Source organism: Trichoplax adhaerens, genomic scaffold (assembly GCF_000150275.1).
Source record: "Trichoplax adhaerens TRIADscaffold_1 genomic scaffold, whole genome shotgun sequence".
NCBI lineage: Eukaryota > Metazoa > Placozoa > Uniplacotomia > Trichoplacea > Trichoplacidae > Trichoplax > Trichoplax adhaerens.
Genome location: NW_002060943.1, coordinates 3090716 through 3112458, shown reverse-complemented (window position 1 = coordinate 3112458; position 21743 = coordinate 3090716). Strand labels below are relative to the sequence as shown.

General features: G+C 33.7%; 4 protein-coding genes across 4 annotated transcripts; 2 read left to right on the top strand and 2 right to left on the bottom strand.

Moving 5' to 3' along the window:
* Positions 1-394: 394 nt before the first annotated feature.
* Positions 395-7298, top strand: TRIADDRAFT_51610 (uncharacterized protein; the record flags this gene model as incomplete). The annotated part of the gene is made up of 21 exons (XM_002108536.1): positions 395-520; positions 1693-1962; positions 2185-2236; positions 3035-3091; positions 3196-3241; positions 3314-3406; positions 3525-3717; positions 3788-3911; positions 4001-4215; positions 4290-4456; positions 4538-4646; positions 4964-5037; positions 5120-5334; positions 5433-5545; positions 5633-5666; positions 5760-5989; positions 6067-6317; positions 6401-6471; positions 6562-6815; positions 6898-6952; positions 7198-7298. The coding sequence occupies 21 exons, from the start codon at positions 395-397 to the stop codon at positions 7296-7298; spliced, it is 2850 nt and encodes a 949-aa protein (XP_002108572.1).
* A 1444-nt stretch (positions 7299-8742) lies between these two features.
* TRIADDRAFT_51609 (uncharacterized protein) lies at positions 8743-9321 on the bottom strand (the record flags this gene model as incomplete). The annotated part of the gene is made up of 1 exon (XM_002107729.1): positions 8743-9321. One exon carries the CDS (start codon positions 9319-9321, stop codon positions 8743-8745), a length of 579 nt encoding a protein of 192 aa, XP_002107765.1.
* Positions 9322-10840: 1519 nt separating this feature from the next.
* Positions 10841-18933, top strand: TRIADDRAFT_51608 (uncharacterized protein; the record flags this gene model as incomplete). The annotated part of the gene is made up of 28 exons (XM_002108535.1): positions 10841-10898; positions 13225-13322; positions 13578-13713; positions 13812-13936; positions 14083-14157; positions 14267-14372; positions 14495-14575; positions 14700-14811; positions 14913-15011; positions 15158-15375; positions 15451-15563; positions 15638-15724; positions 15798-15936; positions 16015-16104; positions 16196-16306; positions 16424-16493; positions 16579-16678; positions 16764-16811; positions 16896-16999; positions 17090-17148; positions 17226-17295; positions 17365-17407; positions 17492-17683; positions 17774-17888; positions 17935-18042; positions 18126-18211; positions 18501-18656; positions 18769-18933. The coding sequence occupies 28 exons, from the start codon at positions 10841-10843 to the stop codon at positions 18931-18933; spliced, it is 2964 nt and encodes a 987-aa protein (XP_002108571.1).
* Positions 18934-19769: 836 nt separating this feature from the next.
* TRIADDRAFT_51607 (uncharacterized protein) lies at positions 19770-20640 on the bottom strand (the record flags this gene model as incomplete). The annotated part of the gene is made up of 2 exons (XM_002107728.1): positions 19770-20131; positions 20595-20640. 2 exons carry the CDS (start codon positions 20638-20640, stop codon positions 19770-19772), a joined length of 408 nt encoding a protein of 135 aa, XP_002107764.1.
* Between the last annotated feature and the right edge of the window lie 1103 nt (positions 20641-21743).

Here is a 21743-nt window from a genome sequence, read left to right as displayed (position 1 = left end):
ACCTGAGTCGCTCATGATTGCTACAGTACATTATCTAGTACAGTACGCGGTGATTTGGACTGTAAGAAGTTCTGGTACAGTACTGTACAGTACAGTACAGTATACCAGGCAGCTACAGTGTACAGTACAGTACAATACTTCAAACAATGCTGGCAGAGTGGCAGGTGTCTCGGAGAATTCATTTGGATCCAATGCAATAACCTTTACATGAAATACGGCATTTTATTCTCAGTAGAGAACAACGCCAACCTCTGCGTGCCATTTTTCTATTCTGACGATACAACTGGTCACTTATCACTACAAATTGACTAGGCTTTTTCTCATTTTCGGTGTACTGTGCGATACTAAAATACAGTACAGTACAGTACAGCTATTAGAACTGTTTACATTACAAATGGCAGAAGGGACGCGAACACAGGTACAATACCGGTACAATACCAGTACAGTATCATACTCCGTTCTAGACCATCGCGGTCCGGCTTTAGTCCGACTTCGTGTCGAACTTGTTCCATACAGTAGAGTACGTAGGGCCGATGATACAGTAGAATGACGAGGCTGCTGATAGTCTATCAAATAGTCAACAATGACACTTAACTATTGCAATCCCTAGTTTGCTCAGATATTATGGTTAACAAGCAGATGGAAAGATAGACGAGGTAATGGAAGAAACCTCCTATCGTATGAGATCTGTAGAGACGGTCCTGAAACAGAGAGCACCCGCTGTACCTACTGTACTGTGTACTGTACAGTAGACTCATTGTACTGTAGAGGCCATACTGTACACTGTACACGACTGTATTACACTGTGCAAAATAGTCTGTCACCCCCCCTACTATTTCTCTATTCAATAGCAAATAGAAATATAGTGATCATGAGATCATAGGGCATGACGGCTGATTTGACTTGGGAAGTCAGGATCACGACAGAGCATGCTCCAAACACGACGATACTATTTTGCAAGGCACTGGCACTACTAGAGCTCCAACAGCTAGACAGACTCTATAGTAGACTACAGAGTTGGATCCACAATAAAATTGACAAACGGTAGGAAACGCAAGCGCGACAACATCATCCTTTTAGTAATCCTGCAAGCATTGAGCGATCTAGGATTTGCTGCCGCTGCCGGCTTTCAAGTCTAAGAAAACTAGTGACTTCGCCATCAAGAGATCCATTAAAGACTAGCATACGATATGCAATCAGAGAAGAATCCACAGGTTGATTATTGACTTGATAGAAGTAAAAATGAGATAGTTGAATGACTGCGCGTGGAGTACATGAGTTGCCTTGCTACGCAATGCTTGTATAGTAGAGCAGTAAAAGACTTTCTTTCAAGAGGAGTAGCACCATGACACGCTTCTACGGGCCAATGTTGTCCACTGAAATCGTTCAGTACAATCTATGATAATTATATGTTATCCAAACCTTGATAGATGACTGTAGTCTTGTTCGCCTCTTAATGAATAGAAAATACACCTGACTATTGAGATATAGTATATCCTATACTAATGGATAGCCAGTCGTGATATGCATGATGGATAGTACTTTGACATCGTAGGACATTGCATGCTTTGCAGCGATACTGCCGTTTATATACTATCAAATTAGTTTGGTGTTCGAAAGAAAATAATATCGACAACAACGTAGATAAAGACGAATTAAAGGAACTAATTCCATTTTTTCTCTATCAAATAGAATTTATTGCAACAATTACGCCAGTTTATCTATCAACATAATAATCAATCATGCCTTCAACTGGCCAAATCAAGCTTACTGTTATTGGTGTCATTACCTTCTGCCCGTTTGGCTATATTCGAACAACTCAGCGATATTTTTCTAAAATCGGTTGTTGCCAATAAAGAAGAGAGTAATAATGAACTGTATTCAGCTACACAAGCAATTCATGCCACACTAATGGAATTATTACATCGAAGTCCTGATGCTTGGACCGGCATTATTGACGAAGTAAGTATTAATGTAATGTACAGTACTAGATACAACCATTCTCTACCAATGAAAACACCTTCATTGAATACATGCTTATCAAATTTATAAACTAAAATTGGATTATCGTAATTTGTATTATCTATAATATGTTAATAGTAGTAAAGCGCTATGCTATTACCATGTATGCAGTATATGTGATTTCAAGAAATGTATAATTTTATTTTCTCATTACCTTGATAGTGGGCCTTAAATCTTCTGGGTCTTATTAGCCAGCAATGTGTTGACAAGATTGGTAAGTAATTTCATATTCATATGGATTAATACCCTCAAAAATGGCTGACTGCTTTAAGCAATGTACGATATCAAATTATATTTCCATTGGTATTAAAATATGAAGATCAATTTATTACTGTACACAATATATCGATCGTTCTTCCTTAAGTAAATTGCTATACATATGCGTACTACAATCAGTCTGTGTCCTCTACCTATACTGTGCGAGTATATTGCCTTGAAATCTATCATTTTGAGCATCATTAGCTTAAGAAAAAATGACGGTATATCCACTATATTTATACATTACAAGAAATTTAGAAAATTATGAATCTTGACCAAACCATGAATATATCAAACATGTTTGGTTATATTCCTTCCACATTATTCTATGATTTAGTTATTATGCAATATTTATGTAAAGGAATGGAAATAATGCTGAAATACAATATAATGTACTGTATTGTAAATCTTTCATGTTAAGATACGAAGAATGCAATGGAAATAGCTAAATAGTAATACGGCTCTTATACAGTATATACGGTAATTGTCTTTACGGTTAGTTAATGGAAGCTCGTAGTAGCGTTTCTACAATAACAGGTTACACTACGGAATACGTTATTCCATTGTAGTATTTTGCATGTAGTATTATTTTAGTAAGTGCCCTGTAGATTAAATTGGTAAATGAATTAATCAAATTTTACTAGCGGTTATCGTGATTTATGAAAGTAAAGTTATAGCTACGGTGAAAGTATTCTTCTTGATATTGTTTGTATCAATAGTGTAACTGATTTTATTGTTCTCGTCAATATTGTAGGAATTCCTGCATCAAGTTCGGTAGATGAGCGATTGCAATACATGATGGACAATCAAGGTAGAAATGCTAAATGATAGTTATTTATTGTGGTTATTATTGATAAATAGCGAGGCTTATCATGACAGTCTATGTCCTAAAAGGATTTTTTTTCATTCTTACAGCTACTCAATTCCTGATTGATATTGCAAAACAGTGCTTCAACATAAAGTAAACAAAAATAAAATGAATCTAAAATTACAAAGAAGCTAAGGCGTTCTCCATATTAACGTATCATTACAGACTTAATCGCAATGAAGGAGACTGCGTAAACTGCCTACTAGAAACATCAGTAAAGTATTCAAATCAATTCGATTGGGTTTTAACACATTTTGCGTAAGTGAAATTATCATCGACGGAAATAGTGTTTTTAAAATGTTAAATGGATAGTTTATTTTTGTGAACAATTGGATCCCTGATGGAAGTAAGATGGCGTATCATTTCTTTTTTTTAGATCATGCTTTTCGTCTGTCCTTTTACCGCATTTGCTTCTTGGTGGTTTAAAAGATTTTTATCAGAATAGCTACAAAAAGGACGGCATTTATGTTAATGAAGATTCAATTACATCTGGAGTGATACGAGTGTTGAATTATATTGCTGTACAACATCCATCGGAAATTAGGACATCTTTACTAAGTTTCTTCTCGGTACATGTCTATACTAATCGTTTATCTATGATTATATGCGATTTTAAATGCTGAAATTATACTTATGTAGACAAGCTTAGGAACATCAGACAAATTAGATGAAATGTACTTGGCAGCTGTTCCATTCTTTTTGTACATACTATCTGTTTCACCAGTACTATTAGAAATCTCTACTATTGAATTTGTCCGACTTTGTACGTATTGAAAATTGGATATAAATGTCAGTGATTTGTTATGTGTGATTTACGCTTAGTTAAAGAACCTTGCATTATTTTTACAATAGGGAATCATGACCTCTTGATGAGACTTTACGAGCAATCACAAAGGCGAAATGGTTATAATTTAACGACTCTAGTTATCAGTGTTATGCAGAATGTTAAGACCGGTGCTAAGGAGTTGTTACAGTGCTTCGTTAGTATTGCAAGGGAAAATGATGGTAGCGATAATGTTGCCAATTCTGAACAAAACGCAATCTATAACTCTTGCGTTCGCATAATGGTACATTCTCACAGTTTTGATACGGCATATTCTACATCTTGGCGCTAACAGATATTTCTCTATTTCACTCTTAGAATTCCTTCTTAAGACATTTACAACAATTGGTTCAACAAAAATCTGGCTCTTCTGATGAGAATATTAGTAGCAGTACCAGTGCCGAGTTATTGGTGCCATTTTTAGTAGAACTACAAAAGCATAAAGATGTTTTATGTCGGGAAATGTTAAAAGAAAGTGGAATATGGTAATGTTGATATTCTATGTGCGGATCACTTAAAGGGATAGACTATTCATTAACTAAAGCGAAATAATTTCATTCACATAGCCAATTTTGGCTCATCCGTATTCTCGTCTTAATCGGAGTTTATGAAGGAATGGATTCTGCTGCAGAGTTGCTATCTTATATCGTTTTGCACGCACATACTGTGGAAATGGTACGTTTGGTTAAAAGAATACTTATATGTATATTTTTATGTATTATCCATTCTTTTTAAATTGTCATTACAAATTTTTTCTTCATCTGCTAAGCTTGGATTATTTATACAACTGCAATGTGAGTTGGAATCTAGTTATCCTCAATTGACCAATAGTATTGTGCAAAGGTTAATGTCAAGTTTAACATGCGGATCAAATTTTTCTTCCCGGAAAGAGGTTAAAATGCTCTATTTCTTTTAACAACATAGCTGGATAAGAGACTATTGCATTTAGATTTTTATCTAAACATTGGTTTGTATAAACTGTATTAATGCAGGCTTGTAGGTTGCTTGGTAACATTCTACAGTTACTTACATGGGAAAGCCATCCAGAGACAAAGTCTTTTATTAGGTTAAGTGTTACATTTGTAAAATTAATCTGTGCTTGGTAGTTAATAATGTTTAATGCAATATTAATGCATTTTAAATTGTAGGAGCCGGCTTGTACAATCGCTACAATCTCGCATACTGAAGTTCGCAAATTTATTACAGCATCCTAATGACGAGATGTCAACTATAGTCTTGAAACTAATGATTTACCTTAAGCCTGCTGAAGCTAACATGGATGTAAAGACTGTATCATTAATGAGCCAATCCTTGGTTACATTTTTCTTTCAGTTATTGTGTACTTACGAAGAACATAGAACCGGTAACGTATTACAGCACATCATAGTGCCTGCCACAGCTTTATAGCGGAAATATAAATATGAAATTTATTGATATATTATTTCATGGGGCCCGTTTTAGATCATCAAAATTTATTAAAGTCCATCAAGGCTGTTATGATTGCACTGTGCAAGCAACCGATGGGACCAGTGTTTGTTCTTCGTCGATTAGTAGAGGATGCTTTACTGTCACCGGTATTCCCATATATATGCAAATATTGATTGTGTTATATATTCATAAGACACTGTTATTCATTTTTTTTTACCATAATCGTTATTTAGGTAAATTCGGAAATGTTGGGAAACGATAACTCCGGTAAGGGTCCTCTTGTATGCAATTATACATGATATATGTCAGAGTGTCGTACCTTTCAGTTGCTTTTTTCTAAAAATTTATTACTATTTATAGAATTACCTGATATATTACGAATAACGGGAAGGAGGACAAAATATACAATATCTTCTACTATGAGCGAGCCTCATGTCAGCTTACTTAAAGCTAATTGGAGTAATCAATACGATTTAATAAAAACTAGTGGTAGTAAAAGTTTATTCCATGACGGCTTAATTGGTCGCGTTCATAGCAATAACAACGGATTATATAATTCAAATGGAGTCACTAATGGTTCTAACATACAGGTAGTTATATTCGCTGGTTGTATACTTACAATTTGCTGTTCAATAATATTTTGAGTTTGACATTCTTTTGTATTTAGGAACAAGTCCTATTAAAGACTTCTTTATATGTTAACATCTTGAGAGAGTGTGCTAAAAGTAACAATGAATGGGACAAACGAACTAAGTCTGGTTATGTATCTCCATCTGGCGAACCGAACTCCTGGACTAATGTATCTCGTTTGGAAGTTTTAAGTATAACGGTAGTCGATCTTTTATCACCCGATCTTATTCCAGTACCGAAGGCTTGCTATGACGATGACTTTGTTAAACATCCAGATACAATTGAAAGGTCACTAGATAAAATTTTAGTATCATTAGAGTTGTAGGTGTTCTAATTAGAATAATTTCATTTAAATTATTGGGTGAATACAGGGATATCCACGTATTTAAAGTCTTTGATAAGTGTCCACTCCTATTTGATATATTAAAGTTTATTGCCGAAGGTAAGTCTTATATGTCTCCGGTTGATCTCTGATTGGCATTATCCTTGATACTTTATAACTAGATTTTTGCTTTTTCGTTAATTGTTTTAGATCCTTCCGCAATTTGTAACTGTGATACTATTTTACGAAGTTTATTATCTGTATTACTAAATTATTGGTTACGTAATAAAGAAAGCAAAGTTGCTGAATCTCCTGCTCAACTGGAGATGTCTTGCAAATTGATTAAATTATTATCGGTAGCTGGATGGATTCCAAATCCTGTGACAAGCATTCACCATTTATTTAGTAAATGTACTCCTTATCAAGTTTATTTATTACTCATGACAGCGTGGAAATATTTAAAAGTAAGCTTTACAACCCTACACGATAGTTTTGCAATTCATTATTGTATCGATTGGTTGACTCCTTGCTTATTTTAATTGCCAGGATAACAAGCCAAGAAAACCTGACCAATTTATTACTAATAGACATAGTTTACCAGGTAACGTCTTCCAAACTAATTTATTTTGTATTTATGGTATTTTCGTAATTTTTAGCGAGCTATAGGATTTGCATGGATTTGCATAGATTTGCAATTTCCAGGCTATTTTATGATTAATTTTACGTAGTACGTTTTGATTTGGGTACCTTTATAGTATCTATTGAATGCTGATAGTTTTTAATAATCGACTTACTTATGAATCACTTGTAAACGTATTTATAAAATTTTTCCTTAATCATTGTTAGAATGTAAAGAGGAAGATAATCGTCTTATAAGATCATTGGTTCAAGAAAAGATTAGTGATATAGGTTCTCATTACGCAGAATTTATCAACGGATCAATCTGAGACTAAAAACCTCTTAGCGATTTATTTAACCATTGTGTAAATTTTTGTATATAGAGTAATATGTATTCATATATTTGTTTTATCTCAATTGTAAAAAAGGTATCACTCATGTATAATATTTCGTTAGCTTGTCATAATATTACGAAACTTCTTTATTTTTCCACCTTATCTGATACCTAGGTATTAGTGGTATTAGCTAAAAAACATATTAGTCTCTTCAGTAACAATAACAAACAAACGTATCTTGATTGATCTATCGTTCTAGTATGAAATTTTTTATGCATTGATTTTACAGTTAGTTTCATCTTGTAATAACTTCATTGAGTTTGACATATGTTAATTACTATCTTGGAAATTAAAAGTAGTTTTTATACCTATATATTTTTGTCTAATGTGAAGAGCAACAGGTTGCATAAGAAGTGGTATCTGTTAAGCTAGCGAGCGATTAGTTTATTTGAATGATCTATGTTGAAATTACTGTGAAATTTCAGTAACTTGGATTATCAATGATTTAAACTTAAGAACAATCCGATCAGCTTTGTACTTATCTGTCTAAATGTTTCAGAGTATATAAGAAACGCTGGTATTTTTTTTAAGTTTTTCGATTAGAGGTTAAAAAAGATAGTTATGCAGTTAATAAAATCCAGTATAAAAGAAATATTATCATGCAAATATTTGCTATGAAGCTTAGATTGAAATAAAATATTACGCTATATAAATAGAATTCCAAGAGAGTGCAAGTATACATACATTCAATATAGTTCTTTAGCAAGTACTTCAAATCTTTAACTCTCACTCATTAAGGAAATCATTGGTGCTGTTCGATAAACGTTTGGTGAGATTTGTTCACAACGCTGCTGTTACAATACGAGTGTATATCCCATATAGCTGCATGTTATATTTTATTATCATTGACCCTTGGATCACGTATGAAAGATTTGAAAAAAATTGCTATGGAATGTACAATGTACAATGTACAATAATTTATACCCGATAACTACTTGTCTATTTACATGTATACGTACTTCTTTATCAGTTATTTAAGAGCGTGTGTATAGAAATATTGTCTTGTGTAGTCAATCCTTTGATATTATATTGTGATATATTCATTTATCATAAATACGATTCAGATTAATTATACAATGTTGTTGCAATTACGTATATCAAATTGTACAAAGTTATAGCATTAATTAACTGAGCACTTCGTAAAAATCACCTAATGCACGATAAAAAAATTGATTTGTATTAAAATTATCATATTCTTGCGTCAATATTCATAATTCGATTGATTATGTAAATTAAAGTTGTTCAAAGTGAATATCAAATAATTTCGAGTAGTTTACTCTTTATTACCATAAGTGCATGTCTAGCCTTTATCGTTTCTTCTTCCTGTCTCAAGATACCGATCAGTTTGCCTGACCATAATAATAGAATGGTAAAATGATCATCGTCGATAACTTTTAAATAAGTAAAAAAAGGTTGAAAATAATGCAGCAGCAAAAAATCCACGAAATACAAGCTGACGTCGGGTTTTAGGAGCAGACAGTATCCACCACGTCTTTCGTGATACCGATGGTAAAGGAAATGCTGATGGATGGCGTACTACATCGGTAATTATGACTTGAAGTTGTTCCATATTTTTACCATACTTTGCCGATATTAAGACAACATCAGAGTGTAATCCTACCACACTACGCCAATGATTTTCTAAATCGATTAATGAGACACCATTTTCTACTAGCCAATCAATTTTATTGATGACAACAACCACTTGACGAGATCTTCTTTTCAGGGCATCGTATATTTGTTTATAGGATTGATCAGCTTGGTCACAAACGACTAAGATACTAACATCGAATTCTTCATTCCAATCATTGGTGATAGTAACTCGATTACTTTGAATTTCATAAATACCTACGATATCGCCTAATGTATCATGTGTAGAAAAGTAATTGGCAATGGTCGATTTACCAACACCTTGTGGACCAATAAGTGCCACCGTAAACGTTGTACTTTTGGCCATGATATCGAGTAAACGTTACCTATAGATCGCCAAAAAAGAAAAAAAATGATGCAATCTTCAAATCAGCTGGGTCTATGCTTTACTAAAATAAACATCTTATTCCAACAAGTTGACTTTAACTGAATGTTATTTCATCATCAATGTTAATGACTTGTATCGTAGATTAAATTTAACAAAGATCAAAGATAAATCTTTGCTCATAATTTTATTTTCCAGCTGATCCATTGCTATTTAAGCCTTGCCCCTTCTAGTGTTATCATCGAGACCGGCCAGCCTACTGCAGCTGAGTATTACCGGGGGTTTTCAACTAAGAATGCAAGGACTACCTACCCTGTTAATCCTCTCTCAAAGATGATTGGTCACAAGAGTCATGGAATAGAAGTAAAATGCATCTCCATCAGGCAGTCGTAGGAATAATATAAGTCAATTTGAGCTTCTTAAACCCTTAGGAATGGTGGCAATGAGGTAGAAGGTAGAGCGATCGGCGAAGAAAATGCCGGAAATGGCTTTCATTCAAAGCAAAGCAGATGCTACGCGATTGCAGTTGTGGGTTGGTATGGACTGACTGCCCATTGGCCAGCGATCAATGGTTAAAATGGAATAGAGATAGTATAGACTTTGAGCTACTTCCTAGGCGCAATGGTTACACTGGCCCTGGTTAGAAGTTAACCACTGGTTACCCTGCCCCTGGTTAGAAGCGAACTACGGGTTACACTGCCCTTGGTTAGAAGCTAACTACGCGTTACACTGCCCTTGGTTAGAAGCGAACCAGTGGTTACGCTGCCCTGGTTAGAAGTTAACTACTGGTTACACTGCCCCTGGTTAGAAGCGAACAACGGGTTATACTGCCCTTGGTCAGAAGCGAAGCAGTGGTTACACTGCCCGTGATTCGAAGTGAACCAGTGGTTACACTGACCCTGGTTAGAAGTTAACCACTGGTTACACTGCCCGTGGTTAGAAGCGAACCACGGGTTACAATGCCCTTGGTTAGAAGCGAACCAGTGGGCAGTGGTTACGCTGCCCTTGATTAGAAGCGAACCACTGGTTACACTGCCCCTGGTTAGAAGTTAACCACTCGTTACACCATGGTGGCCAATATCGGCACACGTGTGTCAGGCTAGAAAGAAAGTTACGATCATACTACTATATCCTGTACAGCTCTATTGAATACATACTACAGTATAGAATAATTTTTGAGTAGGACGCGATCTTTCCCAACTGATACAGTGACTCCATGGTTCCATCGTGGTAACTGCGTTAGAGAGGAGAGTCGTTATACGTTGCCTGTATTTCATCACTCCTACAATCGACAGTTCATATCATTGACTATCATTTCTTCCAGAACCCACATTGTCCACCCATGGCACACACATCCCACATGACTGCTATGCTCATGCGTAAAAGCCTCTTCTATCCATTGAAAATTGCCTCTCCTCCAGTGCTCCTTTGAAAGAGAGTCTCCATTGCTGTAAAGCTGCCAGTGAATTTCTTTCTTTTCGTTCATTTCCTTTATAGTAAAATGGCGAATAAGAGCGGTAATAGTGATATTACAGAGAGAAAGATTAGACCAGTCTATGGTAAGATGATATTAATTAATTTCATGCCGATATCTTAGTATACTACGCTAGAGTAGTCATAGCCTTGAATTGAGATTGCAAGGGAGGGAAAAAAAGACAATTTGCCATTGGCTTGACTGCAGTGATAGCCTGAGAAAGGAATGATCGTTGCTGTTTTAGTCGTTCTATTGCTCATTTTAGCTGTCATGGTCAAGTTGGGCTTTATAGTAGCATGATAGATGAATATTTTAGCTTAAAATTCTTTGTACTAGACATATCATATCCATTAGATAGGTCGAAATTGAGAAATGGAAACAAAGGACTTGCTTTTCAATACAGTAGTGGATAGATGAATCGGTTGAACATATTGGTCTACAGCATTGTAATGAATTACTGTATAATTGGAATCATGGCACCGTGGTTTATAACTACCACGACAAGTTGTTTCTTGTATTACTAGATAGTCATGGATAACACACTATTCTTAGCCCAAATTGATTCAATGCTCTAATGTACTTTGGGGATTTAGACTAGCTAAAGAGTGTTCAGTCTAATATAGAAGCCTTCTACGCGTATTTGTGGGTGCTCTCGGTTCTTTGCACATTGTGTTGAGAGGCCTCAGCATCGCCATGGCTATTTGATAGACCTTCTCAGCTAGAATCTCTTCGATGCTGTCACATAAAGCGTCTGTCTGCTGTACATACTGCGTTAGAGAGCTTCTTGATCAGTATTGCTACTTGATAGATATTATTTTGAGCTAAAATCTCTTCTATGCTATCGCGTGGAACGCAGATGCTTTACAAGTATGTTTGAAAGCTTCTTGAAGAGCTTTTCTACTGGATAGGCATTATTTCCAACTAAATCTCTTCTATGCGGTTGCATGGTAAAATGCATAATATCATATTGTATTAAAGGGCTTCTTGATGGGTATTGCTAGTTGATAGGTGTTATTCTAAGATTAAATCTCGCCTATGATATACTATATATTCTACCAGTTAGATATCCAAGAGTTTTGCGCGATGCAGTCATACTAGATTGAGATATGAGAACAGAAGAATAATCTAAGCAAAGTTCCCGTCTAATTTATGTACATCCTCTGAATTTCCAATCTGTAACAGTCAATTGAATTGCTACTGTAATAAATTTTAGCGATGAATTACATGACTACTTGAAATATCACACTATTTTTTTTATAACTGCAATGATAATTATTCAGTACATTATTTGATAGACGCTATTCTAAGCTAGAAGCTTCTACTTTGCTATGCTGTATATTCTGCCATTTAAACCGGATAAAGGTACCTAATCGAATAAAGGTTGCATAGTAACTGCGTTCGAAGTCTACTGGACGATTATTCTTACTTTAAATGTAACAGTTCTTTGTGATGTAGTTATTGTCAGATATGATGACGAAGAACCTAGGCTAAGATTCCAGCCTGCTTTATCCAGACTTATAAATTAACAATTTAACGGTCAATGCTATTTTTAATTTAATAGTTCCTTGCAATTGGAGATATGATTCCTTTTGTCATCCATGATGCACAATACTGTAGGCTAGAATCCCGTTGTTACACATCTAGTATTACTTGATTAAAATGGCCAAGATGATCAGTGCAAAATATATCAGCCAATTTGATGAACTGTTTCCAATGTGCAACTCTTTTGCTGCTTTAATCATGCGTTACAAATTATTGTAACCATAACATAGCGCTTTGTTATTATGATGCCTGAGTTGGCAAAGGAGGATCGATCTGTGAGATGATCTTGTTTTAAAAGTTGTAAACGTCAACTTATAAATGAAAAAAATCATTGGCACTAGTTATTTTGGGCCTAATAAATTTGCTACATGATACATTGGAGCGTTACTTTGAATTAATCACTACCTTTTAGAAATTCTGACTTAACACTATCTAACAGGGTTGTATAATTAGAAAATAACATTTGGGAAAATTGGGCTACTTTCTTATTACTTCCTAAGTTTGATACAATACACTGTATGAATAGTTGATTGATGGAGCGATAAATTGACAACTATTTGAACAATTAGACACGATAATCGTAATTAATCTGTGCTATGATTACTTGCTTAACAGTTAGGTTTATCTTATAAAGTAGTAGCAGTAGCAGTTTCATAGTTTATGTAACTTGATAGCTGACTGCTTTAATAAAGGTTCGATTACGAACGCTCAGTTGCAAACACTATATGAACTTCAGATCATATTAAAGATATCTTTTTCTTGTATATTACATTTGCGTTGCATAAATCCGTTATGGTTTCACAAGGTCATGAATAATTAGTAGATATAAGGGTGTTAGCTGAATTTGTGATTTTTATAACATTTTTTAGAGGCTATTGATAATGGAAATTATAAAAAGGCTGTGCAAATGGCAGAAAAATTATTGTCAAGTAAACAAAAGCAACCGCAGTTGATGCAAATGGCTCACGTAAGTTACTAAAAGATTAATAATTCATGTCATTGCAAAGTAATTTAAATATCAATAGCAGGTATAAATTTAAATTGTCAAGTAAGAACTTTACTCAATTGTGAGAATCAAGAATTCATTACTTAGATAATTATGTTATTCTCTTAACTTAGATATATTTGGGATGTATGCCTATGATTTAATTCTATATATTTTCTGCGTTACTCTGATACATAACAGAAACCATTGTTGATTAATGTTAAATAATCTTAAAAGGTTGCCAAAGGTGTTGCATTATTTCGATCTGGTAAACTGTCTGATGCTCTAGAAGAAGTCAGCCAAGTTACTACCGAAGTAATAGTCGATGAAATGGTTATTCAAGGCTTGATAGTATTCTATAAGGATGCTAAACGTAAGATTGAACGTCAATTATACGTAAAGTGCGATTAAATATCAATAGGTAGGCGCAGAGTTTCATTAGATGTTTTTCTTTGTATTTAAATGTTTTAGCGGATGAAATACCTAAAATACTGGAAAAAGCTGTAGCTGTATCGAAAGGTTCAGAGCGTTTAGAATTTATGAACAAATTGTTTCTGGCTTATGCAAGAACTGAAGACTACAAGAAGCAACAGCAAGTTAGTGAATTTAAATGAAAAGAACGGCTATTGAGATACAGTAACTCATTCATGATAGAAAAACAATAAAACGCAATAGTTGTTTACTTTGTCCTAAACATCTTGCTTTTTCTGCCTAAATCTATGGTAATTTGCTTAATTAACAGGCAGCAATGAATCTCTATAGATCGGACGGAAAAAGATCCACTTACTGGTGGGCTGTATTTAGCAACGTTTTGCAGGTGTGTCTTATTTATTTTTACCTGGTTGAGATTATAGGTTAATTTAATCAGGTTTAGGCAATTAAAATTGCTTTTGTTTTATGCCTTATCTGCGTGGTAATTATATCAGGCTTACTATAGCACCGACAAGAATTTAAGCAAAAAGATGTTCCTACCGTTAGCAGAAAAAATGATGCAAAAAATGATTGGCGACGGTGGATTACATACAGAAGCTGGTTTGTATAATATAACATGTTTTATAGAAATTTCTTCATATTTTTCTAGAAAGAATTTCTAAAAATTGCAAACTGTTTCATATCATCGCTTATTGATGTAATTTGTTTATTTCTATTGATAGAAATTCTGTTATACGTAATGATTCTTCGCATGAGTGATAAGATATCTGAAGCACTGAAAGTAGTGCATTGTCAAGTACCAGGTAACGATCAATGACCTATTTTACATATTAATCCACGTACATCATAAGTTAAAACATGGCTTTTACTTCCTGCTGGTTATGTATAGCTTTCTGATGTTATCTTTCTCTACCTATTTGAAAACAGAAATTGAAGGAGATTTGTTAATTCACCGTGACTTTTTGAAAATAGAAATGCTGCAGGAGGCTAATTCTCATGCAGAGTTAAACTCTTGTTTAAAGGCATACTTGAGGAAGAGGTTAACTTATAATTATAAGTCGTTTTTATTGTTTATTGTTTGAGTTTTGTTTAGGCAATACATCATTGATTCATTTTATTGACGGTCGTCATTATTAATAGATGCGATGATTGGCGTAATTTCAATCTCTATCTTGACTCTGTATTTAATTTGATTGATATGGAGTGGAAGCCTAAGGATAACAATGAAGCTGAGATTATGTTAGTTCTCTAATGATCCATTTGTGATCAAATTACGTTTAGCGGTGTATTTATTCGTGCTTGGCCTGTAAAAACGCGTAAACAAATTTTGACGTAATTACAACGTATAATAAATGACGAATTCTGGTATAACGCTGTATTTATAGGCCTGATTATACTATCGATATGGCTACGGAATTTATTTGCAGTTTATTAGAAAATGGAGGTAGTTCTGGTGCTAACTGCAGTCGAGGTCCTTACTTAGCACAGATGGAGATCAAGAAGCGTCACAAGATGCGCACTCAGGGCAAGGAAGTTCAGTCGTGCGGTAATGCTGAATGTAATATTTGTTTAGTGTTAATGTTGCATACTCAAACTATGTACAGTAAGTATAGTACATACTAATTTACTAGATAAAAACTAAATGAAAGCATTTGTTTTATTACTGGCATTGTCGTAGTCCCTGAAACATTTAACACGCTACTGAAGGAATATTTTGCAAGATTCGGTAATAAAGGTTGTTGTTTTCAGGAAATGACATTGCATTTTGATCAAGCAGAAAGTCAAGAAGAGGTACGATTTACTAGTAATAGAAATATAAATATTAATCCGTCGCTAATACTTGTTAAATTTTCTTGATAAAATAGCTAATTAGTAGCTTGGAAGAAACGTTACGAGCGAATGAATCAAGTTACATAGATTTGATAATAGACGGCAAAAACTCCGATCTAAAGGTTATTACGTTGATTGTAATATTTTTCATAAGGAGTAAATGGCTTTAATAGCGTTTTTACCTATTCTATTTAGCCTTCGCATGTTTGCAATAGATTCATATGTGTTGCAACGTTGAAGAATTATGCCGGCTGTTATCGTAATTTATCTTTTAATGAAAAATTGAAGACAGCTCAACAGCTAATAGGATATCATGGAAAAGGCTTAAGTTTAGGTCGAATAGATATAGCCTTGAATACTAAATATGAAATTTTACCGTTTTACTGAAATGAAATTATTTGTTAAACTGTAGGTAAAGAGCTAAAGTCCTCCGAATTACAGTATACTGATGATTTCTGTGTACTTGCTTGTCATTTGCTGTTGGATTTAAGTAAAGACACCGGTAAATTAATAATAAATATTTTATACTCCTGTGTGTGTGTGTGTGTCCTGAAGGTAAGTCCCTTCACTTACAAATTTTTGTTACTTCTTAGATGACGGAAACGACATCTGGCACATAATACTGGTATTAGAATCAGCCTTAAAAGCCAGTCCTCATAACCCGCAAATGCGGATAATACTAATTATTTTGTATTGTAAAATTGGTTAGTGGCTCAGTTGTTTGATTGATTAAAACTAATTATAATAGATAAATAGTCATGAATACTCTTGAGAATAATCTTCGACTTTTTTTTTTACAATTGTTTTATAAATCTATTTAGGAGCGTTTGAACCTGCTCACAAGATTTTTAATAATTTATCCATAAAATATATTCAACATGATACACTAGGGTACGTCGGGTGTTTCCTAGAAATCCTGATACATGTTACATTACTAAAGTTGACGGTTTCAATTTGACTGATGTGTTGTAAACAGGTACCTCATGACGTCTAACGCACATCGCCTTGGACATTTTAAGACTGCACGCAGTATTTACGAAGCTGAAGAAAAATTTTTTTTAGTTAGTCGTAGAGAAGTAAGTTATATTCTATTCTAATATCACGTAGGTATATAATAAATATAGTTATGTTAATTTGATATACGATTTAATATCTTGATAGTGTGTAGACCAAAAATTGCAGGCCTATAAATATGGAAATTTTACTAAGGTTGGTAGTGATGCATTATTTTCCAAAAATATTTTCCTCTGACACATGGTATGATTGTTAAGTTTTGTTTGCGTATCTTCTTAGATAACTGAATTCATCGATTTCGAAAAAAGGTTACAGAATTCTTTGCAGCTATGGACTATGAAATATTACAAATTTTATTTAGATGTGATCCATAAAAGTAGCAGGTAGTACCATAGGTTACATTGTTGTTGTAGGTTATACAGTATCAGTATTGTTAATCTCATGTTTTTAATTTTGATCCTTAATTATCATAGCTGTGATGAAGCGCTTTCCTTTCTAAAATATCCCCCGAATGGTGATATTCTATTAAGCGGTAAAGTAATGTAATGATACTTTGTCTAGCTGTTTTACACTGATGATAAATTTGCTTAAATTTCTTTTTTTTCGTAGAAAATTTCTTAAATCAGCTTATCGATGGTAGAGATGTTAGAATTATTAGACTTTGGGATAAATTGGAACCGTAAGATATTTTAGCTGATGATTTGATTATTATTTATCAAAATACTTAGCCATTCTTTTAATACCTTAGAAATCGATTACAAAGTGAAGCAGATTGGTCGATGCAGCTAGAGGTATAAAAATGGCTTGATGATTTGTATAACTTCATGTGAACTAATCATTAAAGGAAATATTTCAATCTTTACTATGTTGCTTAGATACTTCATTTAAAGTACCTTTCAGTTAATTTACAACTCCTGGGTGATGTAATTGAGTTAAGCCAGAAAGTATCCAATGATTCTGATGCTCAAAGCGTTGTATCTCATTTAAGAACATCTTTAACGAATTTTATTGATGAATCAAAGACTTTATACCAGAGAGTAGTTGATCATCCAGGTTTTAAATGTTTGGTAAGCTTAGAATAGTCGATAGTAGCTTTTAAAATGCATGAATATTGATGAAAGGTGCTGATGTTTGCTTTTAAATTTTACTCTGTAAAGTGGAGATGGCATGGTCCACCTCAAACACGTTGGAATTCTATCATTGATGGAGGATTGGACAGACTCCTATTGGATATAGCGTCTGTTCTTTTGAAGCTGATCTGCCCTTCTAAAGGTTTCTTTTATGAATAAATATGGCATATGTGTCCTTATTAATTTAGTTGTATTTATGGATCGAACTTTAATAGAAGATTTAAACTTTTTTCTTTATAAAGAGACGAACGAAAACGTAGGAGTGGAAATTAGTAAAATTGGTCAGACATTCGCCGGTACGTAAATCTTAGTATGGCATGTAGATTCTACATTTTTGAGTCGATATTTTTTTCTTACTGAGATATTATATCTTACGTAGATGGATTGCAAAGGTATAACTTATGCAATGAAAATGCCAAATGTTTCAATGGTCATAATCTTGAACCTAACGTGCTGTTAGTGGAGGTTGGTAGTATATGACTTTACTTGATGTTATCTTGGTAGAATTAGTTATAATGGGTTGAAATGGTTGATTTAGACTTTAGGCTATATAGTTATGCTAATGGGTGCGTTTGTCAAAACTGTTAAGTCGATTTCCTTCAGCAGAAAGAGTCGAAAGAAGAAGAGCGCCTCGCAGGGGGTAAAAGTTTTACATTATTAGAATTAAATGATGCACAATGATAAATTTCAAATTAATTATCCTTGATATACTGTAGTATGTAGCTGAACATTATTAATTTTTTCTGTTTCATAGCTTGCAATTGATTTAGAAAATTTCAAGTTATTGATTACTTCAGTTCAATCGGCTTGTGACGATGTTGTACAAAATTTGGTCACAATTAAAGATAATTTCTTGGTACAAAATCTTGGTCATTTGAAAATTTCGTTCAATTTACAGACTAAAGAACAGGTAAGATTGTGTTTAGCTACATGAATATTACGTGTTCTTGGATGCCTGTACGTATGAATATATACCTATCTATATACTTATTGTTGTCGCTTGATATGATTTTGTTCGTTAGGCGTTAGAAGAAAATTCCGATTTGTCTGACTTGTGGCTGAAGACTTATAAATCGAATGAATCTGATATGCTGAAAAATGTCCGTGATAGTTATCAAGTATCTATACAGGAATTATTATCCGTGGCTAAATTAAAGCATAATATCGCTAAAACATTATCCTTATAAAAGTTAATGCTGAGATTGATATGCATTTTATTACTCATCAGGAGCAACAGATGAAATAGTATAATTATTGCGTTATTGGTCTATTTCATTTTATTAAATGAAGTAATGTAATATTGGTCATATGGATAATAATTTAACATATGAATGGAAGGGGGGCAACGGATGCTATGATTGTAAAGATTTTTCTATTCCCTTAATAGCATATTGAACGAAGTAAACTATATGAAATAATTTATATGAAGGATTTTATTGAGCTTAAAAAATTTTTAACTAATTCGTTATTAGACATCGTGATTTCAACATGTATGGTATATATATATATATATTTTATATTTTTTATACAAATAAAATTAAAGTATTTGCATAATTTATACTATATTTTTTATATTCCATACGATAAAATTGTCAAATGTTTCAATAATCTCAAATTATATTAATTTTAGTATACATATAACGTTTATCATCATCAAAATATGGTATAAATATATACGCCTTCTCCATTGGGGTTTATTTGTTCTGCAACCATAACTAAGGATCTGTGTTTAATGAAGATTATTCATTTTTAACCGCTGCTCACGACATGTTCATATGTCGATACGTGGAATGTAGATTGGACCAGTTACATAAACATCAAATCAAATTTTATCAGTTAGTTTTTCAACAATTATTTCCAAGAAGGCGAATCAATATTGTTATATTGATTTATATTATAATCGAATTATTAGCTACAAAATAAATTTAATTTATTCAAAGTCGCAGTATAGAGCGATTTATATGCCCTGATATAAATTATCATTAATTTTTTACTGTAATAAGAATTTCTATGCGCTCTAACATTAATTGCTTTTGCCTAACGCATCTAAATATCGTTGTCGTCTTTTTTCTTTATAAATCTCAAGTCGACTTTTTTCTGTTATGTAATTTGAAGTTTCATACTCCCAGCGAAGTGTTTCTTTATTAATTTGGATGCTATCTCTTGTCGTATTGGTGTAGTTATAGAGCCAATCATCAATAACTTTTAATTTTTTCTTCATCAGTTGGCATAACTCGTCATCGTGATCCTTCTGAGCCGTCATTGCTTTCGTTCGACGAGAGTCTACGCCATTACTACTACCTGCGCTAGTACTTCGACCATCGCTTCGCAAGTTATCAACAGGTGGTAGAGGAGGACGCCGTTTTCTTCGACATTTTGTAGTATCTACGGATTATTTCAACCAGAATAGATGACGGGATAGTTAACATCGGAAAATAAGTTTGTTCATTTAAAATATATGAACATGCCTTACCTATTCGCCTTACATCATATCTAACTATTTATGATTGAGTAGCAGTCGTGATTTAAATCTATAGCATATGTCACGTACACAGGAAATTTGAATTGAATATGCCTCAAGATGGTTTACACTTTATCCTACCTACTTTACTATCTATGATTAGGTAGCAGTTTTGGTTTAAATCTGTAGTATAGTATAGGCATATACAGGAAAATTGGAACTTACAGTAATATGACGCAAATGCATATGTCAACATGTTTGTACAACATAGCAGCTTTATAAGTTTATCATAAAGTGGAAGCGATTAAACTTAGGAAAGTAGGTTTACGTTTCACTGCAAGTAATTTTCAGAGTCAAATTAGTATATTGCTTTAATTTTGCATTTACCTTTTCTTAGATGATCATTCTTTCGTCCATCGTCTCGATCAGTCATTAATTTTACCTTGTTTGATTTCTTTTTCTTTCTCGAATTACATATTTTCCTCTTATTTTTTACTAATTTTCTATTATCACTGTCTGATTTGTTCGATTCCATGTCTAGTAGTAGAGCTTCTACGGCACTTTATAGTCTACAAAAAAAATGTAATAATACTACTCAGAATTATTTCAATTTATCCAAGGCTATTACTATGGGAGAAACGACAATCGTTTGGCCACGATGATTCATTTTCTATTGTATAGCAGGAATAAGCTCATGGATTGTGACAGATAATGACGAAACTACTGTACAGTGATATATTGTCAGTAATACTTTATAATCGTGTTGAAATTAATAGAAAAGTACTATATAGTCATAGTATGCTAGAATAAAGCTTGAGTGATCGATGGCTATTGCTCGTATAGTCCTAATCTTGATTGGCAGTGCAGCCTTCCGCATAATTACTATGGCAACTAGCAAACACCTGACTCTGATTTGAAGGACTGGCCAATAACATGCGCAGTTGCGTCTTAATGAGCGTAGGTACAGTGTGCAAACTAGTGTTAGGATTTCATATTGTTTTACTACCATATTTATGAATAAGGTTACTGCATTACTCGATCACCAGGTATGGACGTACAGACATATGGATTGCAGGTTGCATACCGTTGACTACCGGTGGTCTTGCTGCTGTGCTAAGATTCTGAGAGCTAAGTTAGCTCATCAAAATTAGAGCGTAAGAGTCAACGGTGATAAATTGAGAAGATACAGCAGATGAAATATGGCTTTAACTAAAGGATGGGTAGAAGTTTCTTGCCTTTCATTTCTAGTCGGAGGTGTATGTGTAGGATGGGCTCTTCGAGGAATGCGGATTATGCACTCGATCCCGCCAGAGGAGAAAAATGATGATGAAGATCTTCCAGCGGATTCTTCCAGATCGTCTACAGAATCGGTTATTCTGCTTAATTCATTCTATTTTAAATCTTTTACTTAGATTTCCTTCAATCTATTACTATATGCAAAGTAGATTTTCATCGACAGTGTAGACAATGAACAACAATATAGGATGAGCTGTTCTAGAATGATATGGGAGAATAGCAGATATTAATGTAGCCATA